Source organism: Temnothorax longispinosus, chromosome 3 (genome assembly GCF_030848805.1).
Source record: "Temnothorax longispinosus isolate EJ_2023e chromosome 3, Tlon_JGU_v1, whole genome shotgun sequence".
Classification (NCBI taxonomy): domain Eukaryota; kingdom Metazoa; phylum Arthropoda; class Insecta; order Hymenoptera; family Formicidae; genus Temnothorax; species Temnothorax longispinosus.
This window is the reverse complement of record NC_092360.1, coordinates 13,089,709-13,114,576: the sequence shown is the minus strand read 5'-3', so window position 1 is coordinate 13,114,576 and position 24,868 is coordinate 13,089,709. Positions and strand designations below refer to the sequence as shown.

At 38.0% G+C, this 24,868-nt stretch overlaps 1 protein-coding gene and 1 long non-coding RNA gene across 7 annotated transcripts in view; one reads left to right on the top strand and one right to left on the bottom strand.

Moving 5' to 3' along the window:
- The window catches only part of LOC139809890 (uncharacterized), a 44,126-nt gene extending 35,779 nt beyond the window's left edge, over nucleotides 1-8,347 (top strand). The window contains exon 3 of the long non-coding RNA XR_011731208.1: nucleotides 7,862-8,347. This is a non-coding gene — a long non-coding RNA (uncharacterized lncRNA). The remainder of the gene's footprint in view (nucleotides 1-7,861) is intronic.
- Dscam3 (Down syndrome cell adhesion molecule 3) overlaps nucleotides 1-24,868 on the bottom strand; it is a 100,216-nt gene that overhangs the window by 32,862 nt on the left and 42,486 nt on the right. For all 6 annotated transcript variants that reach the window (XR_011731207.1, XM_071773132.1, XM_071773128.1 and 3 more), the window contains exon 2: nucleotides 16,924-17,014. Coding sequence is in view for 5 of the 6 variants with exons in the window: in XM_071773132.1 (XP_071629233.1) it covers nucleotides 16,924-16,957 (34 nt within the window). In the remaining variant the exon portion in view is untranslated. The remainder of the gene's footprint in view (nucleotides 1-16,923; nucleotides 17,015-24,868) is intronic.

Here is a 24,868-nt window from a genome sequence, read left to right as displayed (position 1 = left end):
GGGGTAAAAGTCATAGTGGTGTAAGTCAAATTTTTTTAAATTTTTTTCTCGCGTGCATGGATGCAATCTATACAATATATAAATTGCATCTATGCACACGAAAAAATATTTTTAAAAATTTTTTGACTTACACCACTCTGGTTTTTACCTCTCCATTTATAGATTTTTTAAAATATAAAAGATTCTGCAAATGTTATGCTAACGCATTACAATTCGATGTAGCGCTCCGAACTCGAAAGATTGATGTGGTTAGTATTAATTAACTCGTATAAAATATTGAATACAGTACCTACAGTCAGAATTTATTTTTGACCTCACGTCGAAATGCAACTCTACATCGACAGTAAGATAGGGGAAAAAGAAAGCGAGGAAGGGTTGTCGTGCATAGTCGACAATAGGAGTTTGAATCGGAGACTCACCTCGCCAAGTTATAATAGGCGTTCTTTGTAATCCGTACATTTCGCTAATTAAATCAGAAAAAATTTTACTCTTTACTTACTGCCTTTTCCTCTCTTTCTCTTCTTTCTTTTTTCTCATGTTGAAAGAATATCCAGCTTCCCTTTTGCCTCTCCAGGTATCTTGTCGCGTTATTCTTCCACGCGTTGACAGTTGTAAGTCAAAGCGGATGTCTCTGACATCAGCGAAGCAACGAGAGATTGCAACGTAAATGAGTGCGCGAGGAAAAACTAACGCTTCTATTTTAAAATTCTACAGTTTGCTGATTGCAAGAGAAATGTAATTCCGGCAAGAAAATATCTTAATTATCTTTAAAATTTCAACAAATCAAATCTTTAAACAAAAAATAATTTTTTGTGAAACGCATTAAAGTTTTTTAAATTATGTAAAGTTGGTTTCTTTAAAATTAGATAGTTAATCCTCAATAAAAAATGTTTTCTGTTACATTTTGATAAACTTGAATTGTGTGTCAAGTATATACGTCTATTGTCATAAAATGTTTCTTTCATGAAATCGTTTAACTTCGAAATGTGATGCGTAAAAGATAAAGTGGGACGTCTGTTGCATTGTGATTTGCTTTTGCATAAAATTTGCTTTGACTGATAGCGCTGAATCAGTAGGAATGCTGTCGCGGAAAAAGAGGTTTTCCCGGAAGGAGGATAAAATTCGTTTTAACAGACGAGATGATTTCCATCTTGGAAATATCAAGCCTGACGTTTCTAGTGGAAAGTAATAATACCGTATTAACGATAGTTCAATTAATTACCTCGCGCATAGCATCTCGTTGCGTGGCTCGCTGCCGACAGCCTCGTTCGTGAGACTCAAACAAATTTGCCCGTGTTCCGTTTCATTCGTTTGCGAAGTCGAGCAGAGCGGCGTGCGAGCAGAAGAGAAAAGGGTTATATCGAAGCTTTCGAGGTATTGGGGCTTTTGGGATCAAATCCGCTCGTCCGTTCACGCGCTCGTCAGGCTGTTATAGTGTAAGCCGATTATGCCGTTGCCCCATGCGACTCTCTCCATCATCCTTCGTTCCCTCTCCTCCCCGCGACCCCCTTCATCGACTGATCGTCCATCCCCAAATTTATCTATACTCTTCCCTGCGGCAAAAAAGTCTTCGAACGTACTAATACGAAGTGGTTAGCTTAAATTCTTTATGCTAATATGATAATTGCAATGTTCAAACGTGTTTTTATAGTGATTATAAAGCCGAGAAAGTCTGTTCATTCTTTTTGCAAAGTATTTTAATACTCTCTTGAATGATGTAAAAAATATTTAGCAACGTGAGACATCAAAGACGAAAATGCGATTTTATTAATTTATTCGATCTTAATTTGAACTCATAAAAATGTAAAAAAGCGACAAGTGTCAGGTGGATCACATTTCGTAGGTCACAAATATTTACTTTAAAATAAAATTTCAGAAAAATTGTTTTCCGCGTTTTATTTAGTTTCATGTTGAATATTATATGAATATAGCATGCGATGGCATTGCTGGTAGAGTTTTTGAGACTAAACTTTTTAAACGCATTTTTCTTCGGCATAAGCCTTCAGTTATCTCACAATTGAGTCGTACGACCATAAATGTAAGAAAAATACATGACATCGAATTAGGATTCCATAACCGTACGTGACATAGCGAAGAATATAGGCATCAATTTCAAAGCGTTTTCAAGTGGCGTCATAACACGTTCGAGGGGATAGTCAAATTGTTTTTGACCCGATTTCCCAACATGTCGACGCACGCTCGCGTATATGCATCGATAAGCAAGAAAAGTGTACTCTATTGCTCTAGGGTCCTCGAACGCGAGAATTTGAGATTTATTTGATACGTTCGCTGTCTGCGAAATTGAAATACGCGGCGGACTCCCGGTGGAAAGTGCTACTTCGCTCTACTTTCGCAAGACAAACATATGAGATTTTAAATTTTAATATTACTCCGCGGGATCCGCGTACATGCTCCCCGTTTTGTCTCTCCGGTTAAATCGGCAGTGCTTTTAACGCGTATAGGCTTACTCTAAACGCAATTATGCCGTTAATATATGATTGATTATTTGAAATGGCATGTAGCAGGGATTTGGGAAGGATAGGAAAAACGTGTGTATACAAATGGAATATTAACTGCGCACAAACATCACATATTTATGGCATATAACATACGCAGAGCGAAATTCAAATCGAAATGTATCTGTTTTTCGACGCACGCATTAACGGTTTTACATATGCATTATTTACTTGCCGTTTATGAGTGTACCGTGATTATAGGTTGTTACGGGTTTAGGTATGCGCATTACTATCAGCTTTATTGAAAATGCAAACAGCACATGAATAATGTTATATAATATTATATCAACAATGAGACATGGAATATTGTCATTTCTGAGATACTTAATCCTCGCAGACCACACTTATAATATATATATTATATATATATTTTGTTTTTGCATACGTGTAAGCCACACTCGGGTCTGGAGGACCTCAGTCATTTTTCGCTCATAAGTTTCGAAAAAATAAACGTATTGTATAATGTTCCTTTTTTTCAATCGATCGTAAATTTTCTGAGAATCATGATGGTAGTCTCAGAATTTATTTTAAAGAAATTACTCCTAAAAGATATGCATTAAAAAATATAAATGATAGTTCCAAACGTAGTTTCAAAATTTTGTTGAGGTCCCTGAGACTCCAGTGTGGCTTTCGAGGGTTAAATACGTACGTACATATTACGTATATTTTCAACAGTTTCATTCTACGAAAAGTATCTATATAATACAAATAACTTTATTCCAATAACTTTTTTCTATTGTCAGAACCGATCATCTGAACTTATGAAGGATTGGAAGTCCTAGTTATATCGGATTTAATGTCGAGCAATCTACATCCTATTTCACTCACGTAATACTTCTTTTTTTATATTTTTATTTTAGTTTATCCACTTCGGTCATTAGCATATAATCGCATTGGAAGATATCTGAACAAGAGTTCGCCTGTACATCCTTAATTAATCGCGGATCTTATTTCTCAATCCACTTTACGGAAAATGAAGTTGAACGTCAGCAGCTAAGCACACGAAAGCTGCAATCAGCCGCCAGCATCGGGATCTTATATCCTCGAGGGCTGACAATCTAATGTAATTTACTTCCCGTCTAACGCAATTAAAGCGCACTTTGAGGTGTGGCGGGACGAGAAATTAGCAGTGAACTTCGGTTTACCGATAAACTTCGTCGGTGAAATCGACACCGTCGTCTCGCTACACATCTTTAACGGAATTCTGGCGCAGCAATGCTTACTAAGCTAGTTCCAAAATGCCAACATGTTTTGACGCCTGTATTTATAGCCGTTACGCGGAATCTCATATGAAAATTTTCACATCTCGAGACACATACTGTTTAATTAATTATTTTGTTTTGAGATCAACCGAGAGTTTAGTAGTGTACTCAGCGAATTGTCAGAAGCAGCAAATAATAATTTACTCCCACAATTGCTCCACCGTTGCCCGATGTCTCCCAGGTCTCTTTCTTCTTGCACTCACAAAATACTTAACTCGCGAAAACACGGTTAATTACGATCGCACGTACTAATCGCCGAAATAGGATAATCGCCTGGCACTTTGCACGACACTACTGGCGTTAATCGCACGCGACGCGCATTTTAAATTAACTTCAATTACGTGTACGACGACTGGTGCGTTACTCCGAGTTTCCGACTTGAGAGAACAGTAAGCAAATTACATTGGACTCGACGAAAAATTCGAGGCACGTTGCAGGATACACAAAAAATAATTCCAATAATTATTGCCCGTAAATATCGCAATGTAATATAATAATTCGTAATTCTTATTCTTTGTTGTTTCGAGTAAAATAAATAAATTGCAAAATATCACGTTTTGATAAATCACAGTCATCTTAATACATGTTAATTGCGGAAGTTAATTAATATTAGATGTTCTTTAAAAGAATTATTGTTTCGAGTTTTAATGCGATGACACATGGAGTGATTCGTGCTTATCCTGAATTGTTCGTTCGAGTCTCGGCTGCGCGAACGATAACACACCTCGACAGCCTTGTATCACACAAATACAAAGGCCAAAATGCCAGCCAGTCTAGCTTTTAACGAAATATTCAACGAAATCAATATTAAATATTCTGTTCTTTTTATATCAAATTAATTATCAATACGATCGATCTAGCACGGTTTCCCGTTATTTTAATAACTCGACCCAGGTGATCCGTATATTATTTTGCGCAATATCAATCGCAAAATGGTAGATAAATTACATTTAACCTCTTTAGAAACACTGGTACATACGTGTATCTTTAGTTTTAGATTAGTTTTACAGTTATAAAATAAATATTCGCCATTGAATCTCTCTCAACAAGAAAAAAAGAGAAATCTCATATGATAGTAAACGCAATATATCACTTGGAATCACGTGATATTAAAATATTTTTTTGTTTCTTTATTTTATAATAATGTCCCTAAAAAGGTTTAACTAAAAATTCAAAGCGCGACACGAGATATATTTGAATTCAAGCATTATTAAGAAGATAATTATCACTCGTAAAATTACAAAACAATATTTTAATAATTCCCATTTTTTACCAATTTCTACTTCAAACAAATAAATCACGTGAAATATTTGATAAGTCATTGCTTCGATTTATGAATTCTCAGCAGAAATTATTTTTTTATTTTTCAGAGTTTTTGCATTTTGTCATAAGTTACTTTTTGCTCAACTTACACAAATATAATTTTATTTTTAAAAATGTTTATTTATTTATTTATTCTATATTTTTTTTAGATAGGATATTATTGATAAAAAAGCATTAAATTGGATTGCAATAGTTTTAGCAACAATTTAATCTAATTTTTGGATTTATTAAAAAACCATACAATTTTATTCTTTATTCTATACAAAAATCTAGAAGTTATAAGAATTAAATTAATTTACATATAAATAGTTTTTCAATCAAAACGAAGGTAAATTTTGTTTTTTAAATAATAGTTTCAATAATTAAAAAAATATATACCTATATATATGTCTATATAATGGAGTCACATTAAATCAACTAAAGTGTCATTAAATAAAAGCATTAATTAATAAAATTTGCATTAAAATTTGTTATTAAAAATATGTATATTATATAATATAATATATCAACTTATATACCACGTTGTTTGCAATAAATTCTTCATTTTAGGATTTAACAAATAATACTTCTATTTTAAAACGCTTTCTCCATTAAACGAGAGGTTAATCGTTATTTTAGGCGACACTAATATTTAATTTATTTGCAGAAATTAATTCTAAACGCAAGATATTAAAACAAAATATATTCGACATAATTTGGTCTTGTAAAGTATTGAATATTTCGATAATAAATAGTCATTGTCTCTATACTTGCCACTTACAAATCTTAAAGCGCGAGAGCTGATTATAATTGGGCGAATAATTAACCGTAAAAGGTTTGTAATGATAGCCCTTACTTAGTTCCGACTTGATTACACTTCAATATGTTGGGCGGCATGAACTATTCTGCTGTGACACTAAGTACCGTACGCCGCTACTAACGATGGGATTAAGTATCTTACAAGTAGGTTCGAATCCATTGGCGTAGTTTCGAACTGTCTATAATTACTTCGAAAAATAAAAGCAGTATTTTCAAGTGGACTCGAACTTGGATCAAACATGTTCGAATCTTTCATGAGTAGGTACTTTACTAGTTTTACGTTCCTTCGAATCAAATCGTTCGTATATAAAGTAAGAATTATTTTAATATATTATTTTTTGTTAATTACGAATATTAGATTATTAATCATTGAAATTAAATATAATAAAATATGATTAAAAATATAGAATAAAAATTACTTAAAATCTTTATATATTTATACGTTTTTTAAACCTTTTTCTTAGAGTTCGAGTACTACTTCTAAAAAATTTGATTTTTTTGCAATAGAAATTACTTATAGTATACATTCCTACAGATAGTTATTCTAAAATTCGAAACTAACTAGTCGAGATCAATTACTTTGCAAGTACAATATGTATGAAATATTATTTTTTATGAATATTACTCGAATCCTAGAAATTGAAACTTGATTATTGAAATTGACTCGGATTTTTAAGTACATACTCGTGTGAAATATAATTATTGTCAATAACTGTAATCTGTAATAAAAGCCATATTATTAAATAAATATAATTTAAAAAAAGTATTGGTATTTAATTGCAATTTTATCAATTGCAACTATATTAATACAATTTCATTGTACAAATAAGTCGCAACAATTATATGTTGCATAAAATAAATAAGATTTCTTTCGTGGTACGGGTTAAATATTTTTCTTTAATTTATTATTCATAACACAATAATTGAACTTGATCTCATTCCTATAGACTATAATTCTGTTGACGCGCCTTGGCCTGGTCTTGATACTTGTCACGACGTTCGACAAGTCTGTTTACGAAAGGTCACCGCGCTAACATTCGTCGACCGACACTCGATCGAAGAGGTAGTGTGCAAGCCACCCGACGTATTGAAACGCAATCGCATCGAAGCGTGATCATTTCCTATTAACATTTTACGGTTAATAACCCGTAAGATTATAACTCTCTCGCTTAAAGATTCTTCGCGTATCTTGCACGTTTAATAAGTAAAAATCGATAGAGAATGAAATTATAAATTGTTGTTTTATAATAGTCACTATAACGATCTTTTTGATGCTGCTTAAATTCGAAATACCTATTTTTCATCAGTTTAATCCTCAACTCAGCGAATATTCTTTTCTCATCTTATTTACATTTGCACAACGGAGACTCCAAGCTGATAAACAGCATCGCGAACCGCTTCATATTTTATTGTCACGTCATCTTTTTCGAAACGAAGGAGATCTCAAGTGCTTAGAGAAAACGTTTTTCTCTACAAATAGTTAGCAATAAACAATTCGCGCATTTAATTAATTTCTGTAATAAACTTCGTGTATACACATCAATTAAGACAAGCGACTTAAAAAGCTATAATTTAAACAATTCAACAGTGTAGCTTCGTGCAATCGTACTTTGCTCGCGTTATTCTTCTGTTACAATGAAGTAAATGCGCGTCGCGCGTGATTGAAATCAAAAGTGCTGATTAAAACGTCGCGCAAACATCATATTTTGTTCATTAGTATTAGTGCGCGACAATAATTGACCGTGTTTTCGTGAGTAAATGTTTTGCGACCCGGCATAGAAATCTGAGAGCGGGAGAAAGCCTGAAAGACATCAAGCAATAGCAAAGCGACTATGGGTGGGTAAAATTTATTACTTTAGTTATTAATTGTAGAAATAATTGTTTATAATTGTTTAACGTAACAATTATTTTTGTAAATTTCGTGGGCCTTTCTAATTTAAGTATAATTATTGTATTTTACAGCTCAAAGCGTAACATGGTCTCCAATTCCATGCATTGCTACGCATCGTATCGGTGAGTGAGATATATTATCTTTTGTTTTAATTTTAGGTAATGGATCTATAAAATATATAAGATGAATGTAGATGTATATATCAAGTTTGCAGCGTAAGAATAAGATTGATAGATATGATATCTCATGATCCATTGCCTTAAAATAGATAAGGCAATGATAGCTAAAAAAACTAACAGGCTAATAAGCATATGAATATTTAATATTGGAATATACCTGTACAATCCGATTTATTTTGCATATAAGGATGTGTATATATACGCATCTGAAATAAAAAGATTTTCAGAAAATTGAAAACATAAAACATGGCATACTAATATTATTTCGGCATTTTAATTAATAATTAATAAAATCTTTAATGTAACTTATATTATCATGTAATATAACTTTTACGACATATGTAAAGTTTTTATTTAATTTCTTTCTGTGCTTACATCTTTCTGTGCTTACATCTTTCTGGATGCTAAATTATCTATTCAAGATTAGAGAAAAATTATTAATTCAGTTGCATTATTTTATTTTGAGCTTTCTAAATATTTTTTGAACAGAATCTAAAGTTCGTATGTGGTTTTTTTTAATAAGCTTTTATGATTAAATAGCATATAAAAAATATTTTTAGAAATTTTGTCTAATATGCAAATAAAAGATGAGATTTTAATGTTATAGATCACATTTTAATTAGTTTATAAAATAAAAGATACGTTGATTTTTAATTATGCTCATAGTTATTATAAAACCAATTTTATTCTTCATAGCCTATTCTATATTCCGATTTATTAATAACTTGCCATTATACTGAAATAAAAACCATTAAAATATCGTGAAATTCAATAACTAGTTCATTATGTATTTAACGTACGCTCGGTGTGCTTCACAATAGTCGTTGCTGTCATGCATAATACTTTGGTGTCAAATTTCACAGAAATACTCATTCTATTTTCAGTTGGTCTCTAATTAAAATATGAATTATTCTCAGATTCTTTTTGACTCGAAATTCAATTAAAGATTATAAATCTAATTGTAAGCGTAAGAAACACTCTAAAAGCTAAGAGATATAATTTATAAATATCTTCTATTTCGAGAGATACAAAATTACGGAAAATTACAAAAAGGCGGAGCATAGATACTTGGCTCGCTAACGTATTCAATCTTATCTGTCATACATTAACGCACCGCGAGGCGCGAACGGGATGGAATTTCGCAGCCGGGACAGCGGCGGAACGGACGTTCGCGTTTGAAGGATTGCGTGATTATTGATATCGGCAAGTCGCGTCTTTTCCCACGTACCCATTTCTCCAGAATAAGGAGCATATATATAGGCGTTCTCGCGCGGTATTTGAGTGCGGCCGGGAGTTTTCGGAGCGCGCCGCGAGCTTTTGATACCGACCAGCTTGCGCCGAGCGCCGAAAGGCAAAGAGCCCGGGAAGAACGACCGGAGAATCGGAAAGCGGCAAAACGCGCTCCCGTTAGAGCTTTGATATACGACCATTGGACCACCGATACCACTCTCCCGCCGTACGCTCTCTCCCGTGGCCATATCTCTCTGCCCCCGCATCCGCGACTACCAATAATCGAACGTTATTGCGTTACCTTGCCAAAGCACTTCCACGGTCGCGACACGTGCATTCGGAAGATAACGTGGCGCGACTACGCTCCGCATCACGTGTACACACGCACATACCTTGTACCTATACACGAGCGTGCATTACGGGAACGTATTCGCGAATCGTATGCGGGAAATGCGACTCTTGTCGCGGTACACGCGCCATCGAACGAACAACGCTTACAAACTGCGAAACGTTAGGAAACTCGACTTCACAATAGAATCGAAATAGTTGCGACGGTACGTGACCAAGCCGCACGGAGGGAGTTCCGTGGGGCGGACAACCGAATAAATCATTAATGAGATTTACGGTCGGTTTCATCAATCTTCCTCAAGACGGATAGTCTCCATTAATTTTAAACGGCATCTTTAACGCGATTTATTATTCTATTTGAAGGGCGTTCATTTATTAAAAGATACGAATCTATTTTATTTTACGATTGCATTCTCTTCCTTGTCAGTTACTGCGCGTATCGATATCAAAAGAACTTTGATATCACATGTTTTTATATGAAATAGGAATGTATTTTGCAGTAAGCACTTGAACATGTCGTTTGTAGTCGGCTTTAGCAATTTACAGAGCGGGAGAAAAAGTGGCGTTCTTGAGTTACGGACTGCAGGAATTCGAATTGTGCCAGTAGCTTGATATTGCAGCTCGTCGGCGCGCATAGAATGTCTGCTGGGTATTGGTGTACCAGCATCCTGCGTGACACGTCTGCGCGAAAATACGAAGGCGCTTAGAGTTCGCGCGGTGCAACTCAAGTTCCGTCGCATTTCGAAATACCGAATTACCGGATCTCGTAGAAAAATGAAATAAAATTAATTTAAAAAATAAAAGATAAAAAAATTTTTACGTACAGAATTTTACATAACTCATGAGACTTCACTGGACTTTGAATTCTTTAATTTATAACTCAATTTATAACTCTGCGAGAATAATTGTGGTAGGTATACTATTTATACAATTTCGTGAAATGTTTGTAAAAAATCTTCCTTATATTCATTCAATAGTGCACAATCTATTATTTCGTTAACAAAATAAGAGATATAGAGATAGTAACAAGTACTCTCTTTTACATACATAGTTTCTCCGTACGATAAAGGAGCGCGATTTATCCCTATCGTCGATTCATCGATAAAGGAACCAATTTAATATCCCTTTCGACGATAAGCGTTGCTCGTTTCGGATTCACGTGGTAGGCTTTATCATTCAGAGAGCGAACACGTCCACATATTTCTGCGAGCAGCAACGACGGCGACGCGATGCGACGCGACACGACGGCGCACGTCGTCGAGTCGAGTCGAGAGAGCCAGAGCGGGTCTGGCTGTCTCGCAAATGTTTTCTTCGCGCGTACTCCGGGGTTATCGCACCCGCGATTATCAATTTTCTGGCACGACGACGACGCTCGCGCTCACGTAGCCGTTGTCGTCGTCACGTTGGCGCGGCACGGCTCGCAAGCTCACGTTTGTTGTGTCGTGCTGACAGCCAGAACGAACTTTAACGTGCAATAACGAGCATTTGCGCCGACGTGGCGACGCGCTGCCTAACGCGGTTGCCGCGCCGTGATGGATTAGATACGAGAACGACGTATGACGGATACATCGCGAGGAAAATGTGTTTCGAATTGCGAAATGTACGCGCGAAATGTCCTGATATACATGTGTCGCGCGCTATCAGGATATTCAGGATTAGAAATTATTAACCCTCCTCTCTACAAACCAAACCCACGAAGTTCTTTAAATTCCTTCCGTATACTGTCGAGACAGAAGCCATTTGATTGAAAATTTTTTGTTTCTTAAATAATGTGTCCATTTGCCATGCGGTTGAAAAATTTTTGTAGATGTCCGTTGATTGATCGCGCAACCATCCGATGAATTAATAATTTCACTTAATGGTATATATGTTTGAAGTTACGGAGAGAGACTGACTGTTTCCATATGAAAAATTAATTCGATTACAGACAGTTCTAATTTTAAAGAGTCCCGTCGATTTGTCCTTTTTGTTGTTTTTCGCGAAAAAAAAAGTATCTGTGTTTCGGAATTGCTTCGTAAAATTCATTTCCCTGCCGCAAACGAAACGAGAATTTAACAAACTAGATATTATTGCTTTTCCGAAGCTTTAAAACAATGGTGTGCAAAAACTCATGAATGCGAGTAACGCGATTCGTACTGGAAAACAGAAAGGAAAGAATGTGTGGGGGAGGGGGAGGGGGGAAATCGTCGCGAGATGACAAGGAAAAATCGAAATCGAATCAACGTAATAGTAATGCCACGCGTGAAATTAGTTTTCAGCGCGATGCGACGTAATCCGATAAATATCGATCGATATCGGAAGATACGCGCATTGCTCCATTCGTGGTAATTACCTCCGCGTATGTATCTATATCGGGAAAAATAATCGATACGAGACGTCTCGCGCGAATCAGAGGAGTTTTTAAATGAAAGCTAATTTTCTCATCTATGTAGTTCACATCTTCTTGAACACCGTCTGTTCTCTTCTTTTCTATTTTATAGTAATTAGATATACGTGTGCTATAGCAAAATAAGCTTTTAATATAATCACCGCTGCTATTATACAAATTATACGTTAATGCGCATGTGTTTACGCCGATATCCGCGTTCAAAGCAGAAATATTATTATACAGCAGCATATATCAAACTAACTAATGTAGCTTTATGAAGTAATTACTTAAGGTGCAATTAATACATATACATATAATTATATTATACATATATAAGAAAAAAGAAATTTTATTCTAAGATTAGATATATAAGAATGGAACGCAAAGATAAATAAATAAAATACTGTAACAATATCAAAAATTGCAGTAGTAACAATTCTGAAACAAACCGTATTCAATTAAATGCTTTTATAGTTAACATGACTATGATTAGGGGAACGGGGGTAGCCCCGGACATTATTGGAATTAAAGTATCCCGCATATGTTGAGGGATAATACGCAGAAGGGCATATTAGAATGTTTAAACAATGGCCATAGATACGCGGGATATTTGAATTTCAATAATATCCAGGGCTACCCACTGTCCGGGACTCTCTCTTTCTCTCTAGCCCCGTTCCCCTATTTTATTTTTGTTATTTGTATTATTATTTTTGTTATTATTAATATCATTATTACGATTTGTTATTTAATTAGTCGTGCACACTAATAATAATATTGTGCAATTGTTCTTGGTTTTTGTATACAAATAACGGTGCACCTTATAAATTGAATGATCGAAAATATATATTGATACTTCTGTAGTAATATTTACAATGTCAAAATTCCATTTCCATGGTTCTTGTCAATTCCATCATTCGATTATCATACCGTATTGGATGGTGATCTCATTGGTGGTATTATCCCTGGTATCGATTTCCATGATCAAATAGGAATTCGCTTTTCAGTTCATACGAATCGGAAATGACCGGGAGTAGAATAGAAACGTATCAATAAATGACCAGTCGCAAAGAATATTGATAATTGGATCTCTTTGTGTTATTTGAAGAGTAAAAGGGTAGTAAATAAATCACTACACTATACACTTTTAATAAATAATTTCTTTAATCTCATGGTTATGTAATAATTAAAACCGAATAACATGTGTTACACCTTTATCTTTGAACAAATACAATTATAAGCTACTCTATGAAACTCATGCGTAAGAATAAACATAAAAACGGTCACATTCGTTAGCATATCCGCGCCTTATGCTTTCGATCACCGTAACCAATATTCGCTGCCAATGTTTCTACCGAAAACGCCGTTCGGTCGTCAGTGTCCTTAATAATGAAATTTATTATGCCTGGCAGCCATACGTTTCGCCGTGCGGTCTGGAGTAAATATTAAGCATATATTTTAGCGCCCCTGGCAACGCGCCCTGTGCGGTCCCCACGGTTCGCTAAAATCCCGACATCACAAGCGCGGTATGTGGCACGGTGGCCGATGGCGCGACCGTTGCTGTTCCAAAATCGATTTTGTCGAAATCGAATGGTCAAAATGCAACCCGGTTCGTCCGCTTTTACGGCGTAACTAGATGCGTCGAAACCATTTGACGTGTTATTTCTCGTTTTTTTTTTCGACCGAAGCACGGAGAAGCGTACATTTCACACCAATATACGATTTTTCAATTCGCGTGACAGCAGCGTTGTATAAATAACATAAAAAATATTAGCACGTACTGGAGAGAAACGAGTCCCTCCTCCCGGGGGAGCGAACCCCCTCTTCGCATAATAGGTTTAATATAATATTCACGACGGTAATCCGCGGTGTCTTTCATCAGATTTCCACATTCGTGATAAATTTAATCTTCAACGCTTTGTAACGAGGACTCGTATAACGCACGCGTCCCGAAATGAAGAAAAAGAGGAGAGGAGATATGAAAGAGAGAAGCGATTCCAAAAGATAATAGAAACGAAAGCATTAGAGCTGCGTATGGATAAGAGCTTTTTGTCAGGAATATTCATTGGCACGATTTTCGTGTGCCGATAGAATAAACTGCCGCGATAAAGTTATCGTTGGATACGTGGGGTAGATCGCGCAATCCCGTTACAGTGGCGTGTAAACTGTGTGTGATGTCAAAAATATCACTCAATCTCTGCGACCACCGCACCGGCGGATATAATGACATTCCGCTGACATTATTAATAATTTCTCCAAAGACTTCACCCAAAATCATATTTTCTCTCACGAAAAAATTTACTCTATATATTTTTGTATAAAATTATTCTGTAACGCTACTATACACTTGCACTTTATCCACTTTCGTATTTGATTTTGCGTTGATATACATGCCCCGTCAATAACAGTCGCCTCTCTATATTTACAAAAAAAAAAGAGAAAAGAGAATATTACACATTTTTACGTCAATCTAAAGCAAAACTATGTTGTTATTCATCACCATTTATTTGATCCATTACGATGGAATATCGGTCGGCCGTCGATGACCCCCAGTGAACGTGTTAGCCGGTGGATGTTATAGCGACCGTTGTATCTTTCAACGATAAAACAAAAATCAGGACATCCATGTCATGCTGCCTATCCATCCTGCCCGGCTCACCGAATGCGTAGCCTTCATTTCGAGATAAATAATTCCATCCAACCGGCGAACGATTCGCGCCATTCCGGATGCAGTGATAAATGAGTAGGTGTGAGCGGAGAGGTGTTCTCCACATTTACGTGCACGTATTGTTATGTACTTTTACGTGATCTCTCTTGGTCTCTCTCTCTCTCTCTCTCTCTCTCTCTCTCTCTCTCTCTGGATTTTAGTCATGCTGCGTTTATTTTACATTATCATTTCAGTGCGTATAGCTAGTCTGTAACGATTGCACGAGATTAACTCGCATTTGCGTGAGATTATCAACAACAGTCATTCACATATCTCGTATTTTTCAAATAAAAATTGTCTGAAATAAGCGCTTTACGCACTAACTCGACTTAAACTATTTTTCTACGTTGTCTATATTCAGTGTTTTCTAATCATTTCTTTTTTTTCGTTTTGTCGTTACGAATTTCTATTACGAAATCGTATAGTTTAGGATTAAGAAGCCGCTATTAACTCGCACAAATGTGTAAGGTCGGAAAAGAAACTCGTCAAAGTAATGATCTATCTCCGCCTGGACGTCCACCTTCGCTTCACGTGCGGGCACCCGGCACGGTATTGAAAATCGCGATACAGATACAGGGACACGCGGACGCGAGAGGAAGCGAGAGAGGGATTGAGTGTGGGGGACCGATGGAGGACGGCGGAAGGGGGACGAAGAGGACGAGTCACAAAGAGAGGCGATCGGGGATGGAGAGGAGCGCGAGAGGTGGTGAGAGGGCGAGTATCGCGATACTCCATCGGACAGAAATCGATACAGGGACGGCCGGGGTAACCGGGTGCGAGGGGGACGGGTTGCCAGCCGGGGGTTTCTGTATTTTTCGTGAAAGCATTACGAACTCGTCCGCAAATATCTCCGGCGCATGGCTCTCAGCTATGCTCGGGGATTTGCGCGACGACAGCTTCCGATGGCCGGCTCTCCTTCGCGAGTTCCTCCTACCGACAGGTATCGAATTTCATTCGAAACTAATTCCCGATGTGTCGGAGATCGACGCATCTCCGTCTATTATCAACGGTGGCGGCGGAAGACGTATTACAGCACGAGACAAGTCACTCCGACGATTTCTAACATGTTTTTCCGAGGTGTCAGACTAATCGCCCAGATCCTTCCCGTCGCGTTCATCGTGTGCTCCATCTTTCGCGGTTTCATACACGCGGCTACACACTTTCGAGAACGGCAGATCGACGTTTCGCCGAGAGAGAGAAAATTTCTCCCGTTTCGGGTTGAATGAGAACCGCCGTGCTCTTCGCCACGTAGTGTTGGCAGAGTGTTCGTGATCGATTACTCGTCATCCGCGCGCGATGTCCCGAGTTCGACGCCCACCACCCACTGCCAAACCAAACGTACTCCTTTCTTTTTTCCTCTGTTTTTCCCGCTCCTGCTCTCGTATTCGTCCTCGCTTCTACCTTCCACGTGGTCATCGACCGTGGGGCTACGTGGGGCGCGCACGTAAATGCTCGCCGCGAATGGACGCGTTTTTTCGCCTTTCTCTCCACGGCCGCGGCCCCAGGCAAGGGCCGGGTTATTCTGCAAGTTCACGGAGCGTCAAATCGAAGTCACTTTCCCCAAACGTTCTCGCCTCGATGGAGACCACGAATTTTATTCTGTCCTTTGCACACCCGTGTGCCTGGAGAGTAGAAATGCGGCGAGTCAATTCGAAGACCCATTCGGAAGCTCGTTCAGAGATATGATATCGCTAGTTTTTGCGTCACCGACTTACTGATCGTATCGATATTGTATCTTCCGAAAATTTAATTCAAGTTTTGAAAAATAATACGAAGTTTTCATTTTTGCTCACGATATGACATAAAAGTATTACATTTCTCTTCCATCTATATCTATTATTAAATGGAACATGAGAAACAGTTTTGTCACAATTGAACAATTCATTGAACAATTCGTGAAATGATTATTGAACGGACGGACGAGCTTGCCTTTATTTGTATTTATAGATATCGCGATGCTACTTCCGCAGACAATTCTATTTTCTTTACGCGGATACGAGAAGGTTTTATTAACTGTAAAATAAGACCAGGAGAAAAATTTCCAGTAGCAGTTTGCGAACCGTTTTATTCCCTCAACATTGCGGAATAACTCATTGTTGCAAAGGGAGAGTGTTGCCGGACCGAAGTTTATAATAAGTGGGACTCGCTACCAAAGTTTTGCCGGGACTTTTAGATATAATCTCTGCGTGGAAGTCCATCTACAATTGTAGATCCTACGTTAACGACTCCAACAGTCAAGCCAAAGAACGCCGACACTTCTTCTATATATTACTTGCCGAGAAGCACAGTATTTTACAAACTTACCGGTCAGTAGGAGCAGCAATAATGTCGAATCCATTCCCAAAACCCTGAGTATAACCGGATAGAATCAGCTCAACACATTCTTGAAACTTTCCTGAAACAGAGTACACGGAGAGGAAGTTAGAGAAATAAGTTTTTAATTCAAAGTTTCTGTCAATCTATCAATCAATCAATAATACTGTTCAACAAAAAATTACTTCTTTTCGAGCATAAAAACAAGATTAATCGTTTCCTATAGTATATTATGTAGTATATGTTTTTCGAACATTAAATATGATCCCGTTTGCCAAATTGCTCTATCACGTCACAATTTTGAGAAATTTACAATTCAAATTAGAAAAAAGAACTATTTTAGTGTATTTTGGCATATTATAATTGCAAATTTCTCAAAATTGTGACGTGATAGAACAATTTAGTAGGATCGTATTCAGCGTTTAAAAAACTACGAAAAAACTATTATTTTTGTTCTTGTATTTTTTTTGTTGAACAGTGCAGTTAAACAGCGCAAAACTGCAAGAAAGTTAAACAAAGCTCTAATCCACTAATATTATTGTACGTATTTACAAAACGAATAGAATTCTACTTTGACTACAATCGCTTTGTTATTCGTTCAACAAATGTGTACGATCGCAACCGTATTATACTGGGATTCTCTCAACGCGCGTGATATCAGCGCGGTTCGCGGAAGTGTCGAGTGACAATTACTACAATCAAATGTGACTAGACGGCTCACGGAACTATGATAAAACGCTTGGTTTGCACGACGTCAGAAACACATGTAGCGCGTTGCGTCAAATGGTCACGGTTCGGACACCGGTCGATGGCCAAAGTCGGACAGGACAGTGGTAAAGAGCAGAAAGGTAGAACACGTCGTGGGGGTCGGTCGGATGAAACGCGTTTCGCCCTGGGACGAGGGCGTCAGTAGTAGAATTCAGGGCAGAGAACTGCGAGGAGGGATAACGGGCTGAAGGGGGAGAGGGGGGAGGAGGAGAACGTTCCTGTCCCGGAAGCGCAACGGCGGCCATTTTTCACGGCGCGGACGTCCGTTTCCGGGCCACGATCACCACGAAATACAAACAAAAATGGCGGACTTGGGGTGAAGACGAGGGTGGGACGAGCAGGGGGGGTTCCGGGAGATACGGAGCGAAAGAGGAAAATGGGAAAGACGGAAATCAAGTGCCGAGAGACAGAGGGGGCCGCGAGGCGGAAAAAGGACCGACCGGCTTGACGACACGACGGTGGTCCCTGTCGTCCATTGGATTTCCCTTTTTTCCCTATTTTTTTCCCTTTTTCCTTCCTTTTTTCCGCCGCTTCCTTTTCCATTCTCGCTGCTGCGTCCGCGTGTTACACGTGTAGAATACTCCTCGATCATATGGTACCTTTAAGATTCCTTTCAGCTTTGAAAAGCTTCCTTTGTACGCTCAGGCGAGATCGAATTTTTATGATACTTAAAAAGAGAGAGAGAGAGAGAGACGTATATCGATAAGTTATAGATTTTATACCATACTTTCATCGCCTCAGCTGTTTAGATGGGTTATACTTCAATCACTATCGCCGCTAAATCTTTAAAGTCATGAAAGAATGAAAGGAGAAATAGGAAGAATAAAATGATCTTAAACATCAAATATTAACTTTAATCTCACTTTAATAGATTTTTCCTTCTTTCAAGATAAAAGACTGAAGAGCGAATCATAAACTTTTTTACGTTCACACAACAAGGCGAACGTAGAGAATCAAACGATGACGCATGATTAGCGCGTTTCAAAACTGTATTATATAATGAAAAAGAAAGAAGAATAACCGACTTGAGCGGTAATAATCCGAGTTCTGCGGATATAAGATAGTCGTCTTTGCCGTTCGACGCCAAGGGGAACACCCGGCATCCTTGCCAATCTCCGCCCTCGCCGTTCTCAATTTCCATCGCTCTCCTCGTATAATAAAGCCTCTTTGTCTTCTCCGTTACGGCGACGTGGTCTCTTTTCGCGGTTCACCACCGCCGAGAAACGGAATGGAAATTTAGTTTTCTAGGACGGGGCACGTCTTCGGACCGGCCGATTATCGTATCGGACGACAAGGACGAATGAGCTCAACGTAACTTGGCACCGATCTCTGAGCACAAACGAGCTTTTGAAGTTCGCCGTGAATATCATAACCCGAGCTTATCAGAAAGATTAAGGCAGGCGATATGTGACTATGGGAAATGCGAGTCCTTATCCTTATCGAAAACCTGGGGGAAAACCTTATCGAAAACCTGGGGGACTCCGCCATTTGTGTATCCCCATTCAATTTCTAAATTAAAGTACTTTGAATCGGATTTCACAAAGGGAATTTCTGCAGTTTAACTGACCGTGAAAGCTTTCAATTCTCGATAATGTTGAGCATGTAAAAGTTAAAACACACATGAATTTCCAGTTATATCCGCGGCAAACTGGTACTGAAGAACTTTTGCGCTTTAAAATATCAATTTTGTATTTATATCAAAATAACATTTTGTTATAATTTTATTATTGAGTCAAAAATAATCGTGGCATCTAGTTCACTGAATATTCGCTAATTTTCGGTCTTTCGGGGGTGATTCGGTTTAAGCTGGCACGAGCAATTCCGCAGAAGTTGAATGGCCGTGCGGGCGCGCGCGCGAGTAGTAAGACAAGGACGGGCAAGAGTTATGCATTATGATTCGCTCCGTTCCCTCCCTTGCAACCCTCGAGCGCCAACCTAATAACGTCACTTGTTGCACGAGCCCCCCTGACCCCCACACTAACCCCGTCGAGGCTTCTCTCTCGCTTCGTCTTGCGCGAAACTATCGCCCATCCGGCACGGGAAAGTCCCGTCTCAAGGATATCATTCCCGTCTTATGAATTTCATTTATCTCGAGCGCGAACCGACGCGAACCCGCGCACACAAACCGCGCGTCGAATTTGCCGTTTTGTGCGTGAGTATAACATGTACGTTTAAGCGTACGTAGCTTGCATATCCCCATTCACGAACCGCAGACCGCGACATCGCGTATACGCGTGTATGAATTCCGCGTGTCTATACATCGGCGGGCCTGTTTTTTCTCTTTTTTTTTATATATTTTTACGCACGTTCGTTAATACTGAGCAGTTTCGCTACTTTTCGCGCTCTTCGAGTGCGTTTCACGATTCGCCTCGATTTCACGCACGGCAGATGTCCGGTAGTGTTACAGCGAGGAAGCGCCAGGAGAAATTGTATAACAATTGAAGGTTAAATCTACATTTTTTGCCCTCTCGCTTATTTCATAACGGTGATACGCAATATCCTTTATCGCGTGTCCAATATTGGTATACATCGTACCTCCAGCGTGTTTATCGAAACAGAAAAAAAGGTTCTATTGTGCTTTCAGCTGCACGTTCTAAATTGCGTATACTGATAATTTAGCGATGTGACAATTTTTAGCGATGGGTTCATAACTATTCGATCGACGTTGCTAGAAAGATGGCGGCATCGAATAGTTTCGTCTAACTACGAGAATACCGTACTGAAACGAATCAATTTGTTCCTGGAATTTTTTAATTAAACGTTCCCTTTCTTTACCTCGTTACGCGTGCGGCCGACTATTGCGTGACTCGCTTGCACATTGTACGGAGCACACGTATAAATGCAATTTGTATGAATGCGGGTGTGTGTATATGTGTATGTATGTACGTGTATTACAAAGGTATAGTAATATAAGAATATGAAAACTCAAATTTTTTATTTCGCGAACAAAACATACCTGAGAAAATTTTTATGACGCTTCATTTATTGTTTAATTTTTATTACAACAACGCGACAGTGTTTTATATCCGTCTTATCCTATCCTTCACGCTTCGTTGAACAAAGCGCGTTACGAAATTCGTACGTGGCAGAAAGCGACGTATCATTTATTACTTTGTCGGATAACGCGTTTACAAGACAATAATTCGGTTGCATGAGTCGTAAAATCCGGCATCGTGAAATCACATCTCTCGAGAACGCGCGGGCGTGGAGAACAGTAAAGGGAGATTGTTCGAATGACTTCGCGCTCTTTGCGCGTCGGACGACCCATCATGGCGCATCGTTAACGAAACTTCGTTGGAATTTCAGCGCGCCATTCCTCACCGCGCAATCACCGCCATATATCACGAAAACCGCGCCGAAGTATCAGCCTGACACGTTTGCACGTTAATGCGGAAATGATCTCAAGTATACTCTGTCCGACGGAGAATTTATCAAACGTGTTCTCTCAACGGCAACTGAGAAGATTTCGACTCTCACAGATTGATTACGAATGTACGATTCGTATGACAGTATAGGTGCACCGAACGTTGTGTGCCATGCATTGCGAAAAGACTCCTGTGATTTAATCGCAATTTCTTAGATACGATACTTAGCAATAAAATTCGCCGAGAGAATCTTAGTATTATTTATAAATTTACCTACTCGAATCACAGATCGTTGCTCCGAAAAGGAAAATTGCTTTAAACAATTTAAAGCTTTACGAATGAGCGTAATACAAAATTGTTTACTATCTTCGAATAAAAGCGCTTGCTGCTTCGCAGCAAGCTCTACGACTTCCGCAAAAAAATATAGGAAAAACGATCAACTAGTCTTGATAATAGGAGCCCCAGGCGATTTTAATCGAATCGAAAGCAAGGGAGCCGCAGGAGGTATTCTGATTGTAATCCGATAAAATTTCGCTCACGCTCGTTACGCTGTCAGATCGCATAAAGCATAAATTTCGGACGGTGTTTAACGAACGCGAGAAAGAGAGAGCCCTCGCCGTTGGTTACGGTTGCGAGATACCGCGGCACAAATGTTTCACCGCGGGGAAAATAATCGACTGCCGGCTGTCAACGTGTGCTTGAATTGTAGGCAATAATAGCATCGCTGGTACGCGGGATTAAAAGCGACGGAAAAACTGCGCTGCGCTCGAGATATATCACTACCCGATGTATCTCGCGCTAAGCTTTCTGTTTTCATGCAACGCGGCAGAGCGCGGTTCGGTCGAACGCGTTACATCCCAACGAATCTTCCGGGACGAAAGTCGACCGAAAATCGAAATACTGCTATTCTCAATAAAACGAGTAGCTAAGTGCGTTTTGGAAATTTCGTTTTGGCAACACCATCGTCATTCCGAAATATCACTCTCCCGAGATATTTGAAACGAGATATTTGTACGTATATATTCCCAAAAAGTTGAGAGAACAAGAATGAGCCGTCATAAAAAGTCATTAATTAAAAATCGTATATGTCAATCGTCCTTTTCTCATAGTTTTCCAGGATACCGTTTGTTTTTCCGGTTTTCGAAATTGTGATTTTTCGTAACGCCTCTGTGTTCTCGAATATCTCTGGAAGTGACATTTTCAAATAATAATATTTCGGTGCAATGAATTTTTCGGCGCTGTGTCGTACTTTTTTAGGTACAGAATTTCAATTTTTCGAAACATTGTATGTCCATTTAAAATATAAATAAAACTAAATATTTTTTATATTTTATAAATTGTAAAAAATGTTTTATATAATATTTATTAATAATTTTTGCAATTCTATAATAAAAAAAACTTGCAATCTATTTCGTCGTCATCAATCTTAATCAATTAATAGAATAAAGTTTAAAAATGGCTTTATTATATTCCTTGTATAGTATTACGTGAATACAGAGAGACTTAAAAGATCATTTACATATCTATAATCCGGACAATGACTCTTTGATGGTAAAAGGGAATGGGTAGACATTATGTGTCTTTTCATTCTTCCTCCCTAAATGCGAATTAATTCTAATGCCTTTAAGCTTTAATGCTCGTTGAAATATTAGAAAGGAAGATGTTTTCTGCGAAACGCGCATTAAAGGATGTAACAAACGCATAAAAACACTCATTATACATTGAAAATACGCTTAATACCGCAGAAGGCATCAATATATCAAAAGAGCTTTCGAGCTTTCGTCGCGTTTGAATCTGCGTTATGAGTTTCACCCACAATGCGAATTCATAAACGACTCCGGGCGAAGAACGAGGGTATTTCTGTGTGTAATACTGTGCTTTTCCGCTGAGACACCATCGCGCAATTAACTCCTCTCTTCGTTAACAGCCTTCTTATGCATTAGAGGGTGGTATTGGACTAACAATCGTCGCGGTTGGATATAATCCTTTATAGAACAGAAGGCCAAGGAAAGAGACCAGATAAGACGCTATAAAAGACGCGAAGATAATTACGTACGTACTTTAGCTTGCCAGATGATTATTATTTAGATGTCAGTTTATTTTCATATTTTAAACTTGCATATAAATCATACGCTATAATATTGTCACGTAAAAATCTATCGTGAATCTCATATATATTCTCTCTATTTGAATTAATGTGTACATAATTAAAATACACCAAATACAAACATCTTTTCAGATAACTGCTTTCAAATTGCTATTTTATTGTACGGTTAAAAAGATTATTTGACGTATCTATATCTGTATTTTTTCCTTACTTAAATCTTTACAAATAATTGGATATCGCTGCTGAAAGCGCGAGGAAAAGGAGAATGAGTATAGCGAAATGAAAAGAAGGAAATGGCGAAGAATAAGGCACAGTGACGCGAGGATGTGGTAGATACGAGCGAGAGTAAAAGGGATTGCGGGAGAACGTTGGAGGATGTGCCGTCGTTCCGAAAGGATAGATCGTTAAGCTACTGCTGAATGGGAACGTCTCCTTTCTAACTCTCCCGTTCGGCCTTTTCTTCCGCCTGTCTCCCGGCCGACTTTTCGATTTTCTACGTCGTCGCGAAGAAAGGATATTGTTCGACCAGCGGTGTAGTAGTGACGCGATAGAGACAGCTGCGAGAGAAAGAGGGTCCCCGAGATCTCAATGAGAATTTTTCATCAGGGTTTGCTCGCTGCCAAAGTGCTGATTAGCGACAACGAAGCCGATGAAATTGTTTTCCGCATCGTTTCCCTCTCGTCACGTCGTGGTCGGTCTCGACACTGAAACCTGTTTTGAAGGATCTCCAGAGGATTGAAGGATCCTCGAACGAGACACAGACAGCCAATATCCACAAATTTAGTTGGCTAGCCGACTAGCTAACTGAATACGATAGCTTAAATAAGTTTAAATGAAATTATTCGACATTTCCGCCGCTATTAGAGAGAACTATCCTATAGTCGCTCGATAGTATAAAGAATAATGACGCGGCTACGATCCGTTAGCTGCTCTCATGTAAATACATTATGAACATTTTATCAAAAGTTATATGTTTTCGAAATATAACGGTCAGAGGTGCTGCCATTTTAATCCCGCGCAGAATTTTGTCGGTTCCGTACGATCTGCATGTATAAAGTATCCCACAGAATCATTGATGCGTATATCTTTTCAATTACGAATTGTTTCGCAAATTCGTAATTCGAATGTTAAATATCTTGATTAATTTTATCTTTGGCTAACTAAATTTTTCACATTTTTATCGAGACGAGCTACGACTTTTGGTAATATAATTCTTTATATTTAACATAATCCTTTATGATAATATAATCCTTTGTCTTTCTATCCAGTACATAACTGATATAAAAATTGTTACTGTAAGTAGTTAATAATGGAACAGATAATATCGGAATCAACTGATCAAATGGTAAACACGTACGTAAATTATACCTTCCATTATAATATTAATCCATAAATAAATTACTCATTAATTAGTAAGTATATTTTATGCTACACCAAATTGCGGAAACTGTTGTTGCTGTCGGTCAGGCTGAATGGTTCATTATCATTTTACGTTATTAAATTGCCTGTTTCAATATCGTTAAATCTTAAAATAACAAAATATTTATTGTAGGAAAATTTTGCGTAATAATATAAAGCGATTTACTCTCGCAGTGATTTAAATAAAATACGCGTTAACTAACTTCCAAATTAAAATCGAGTAATTCTGTAATTAAGATTTGTTCCTCAAGTTTGGCGACGTATTATATACTTTCTC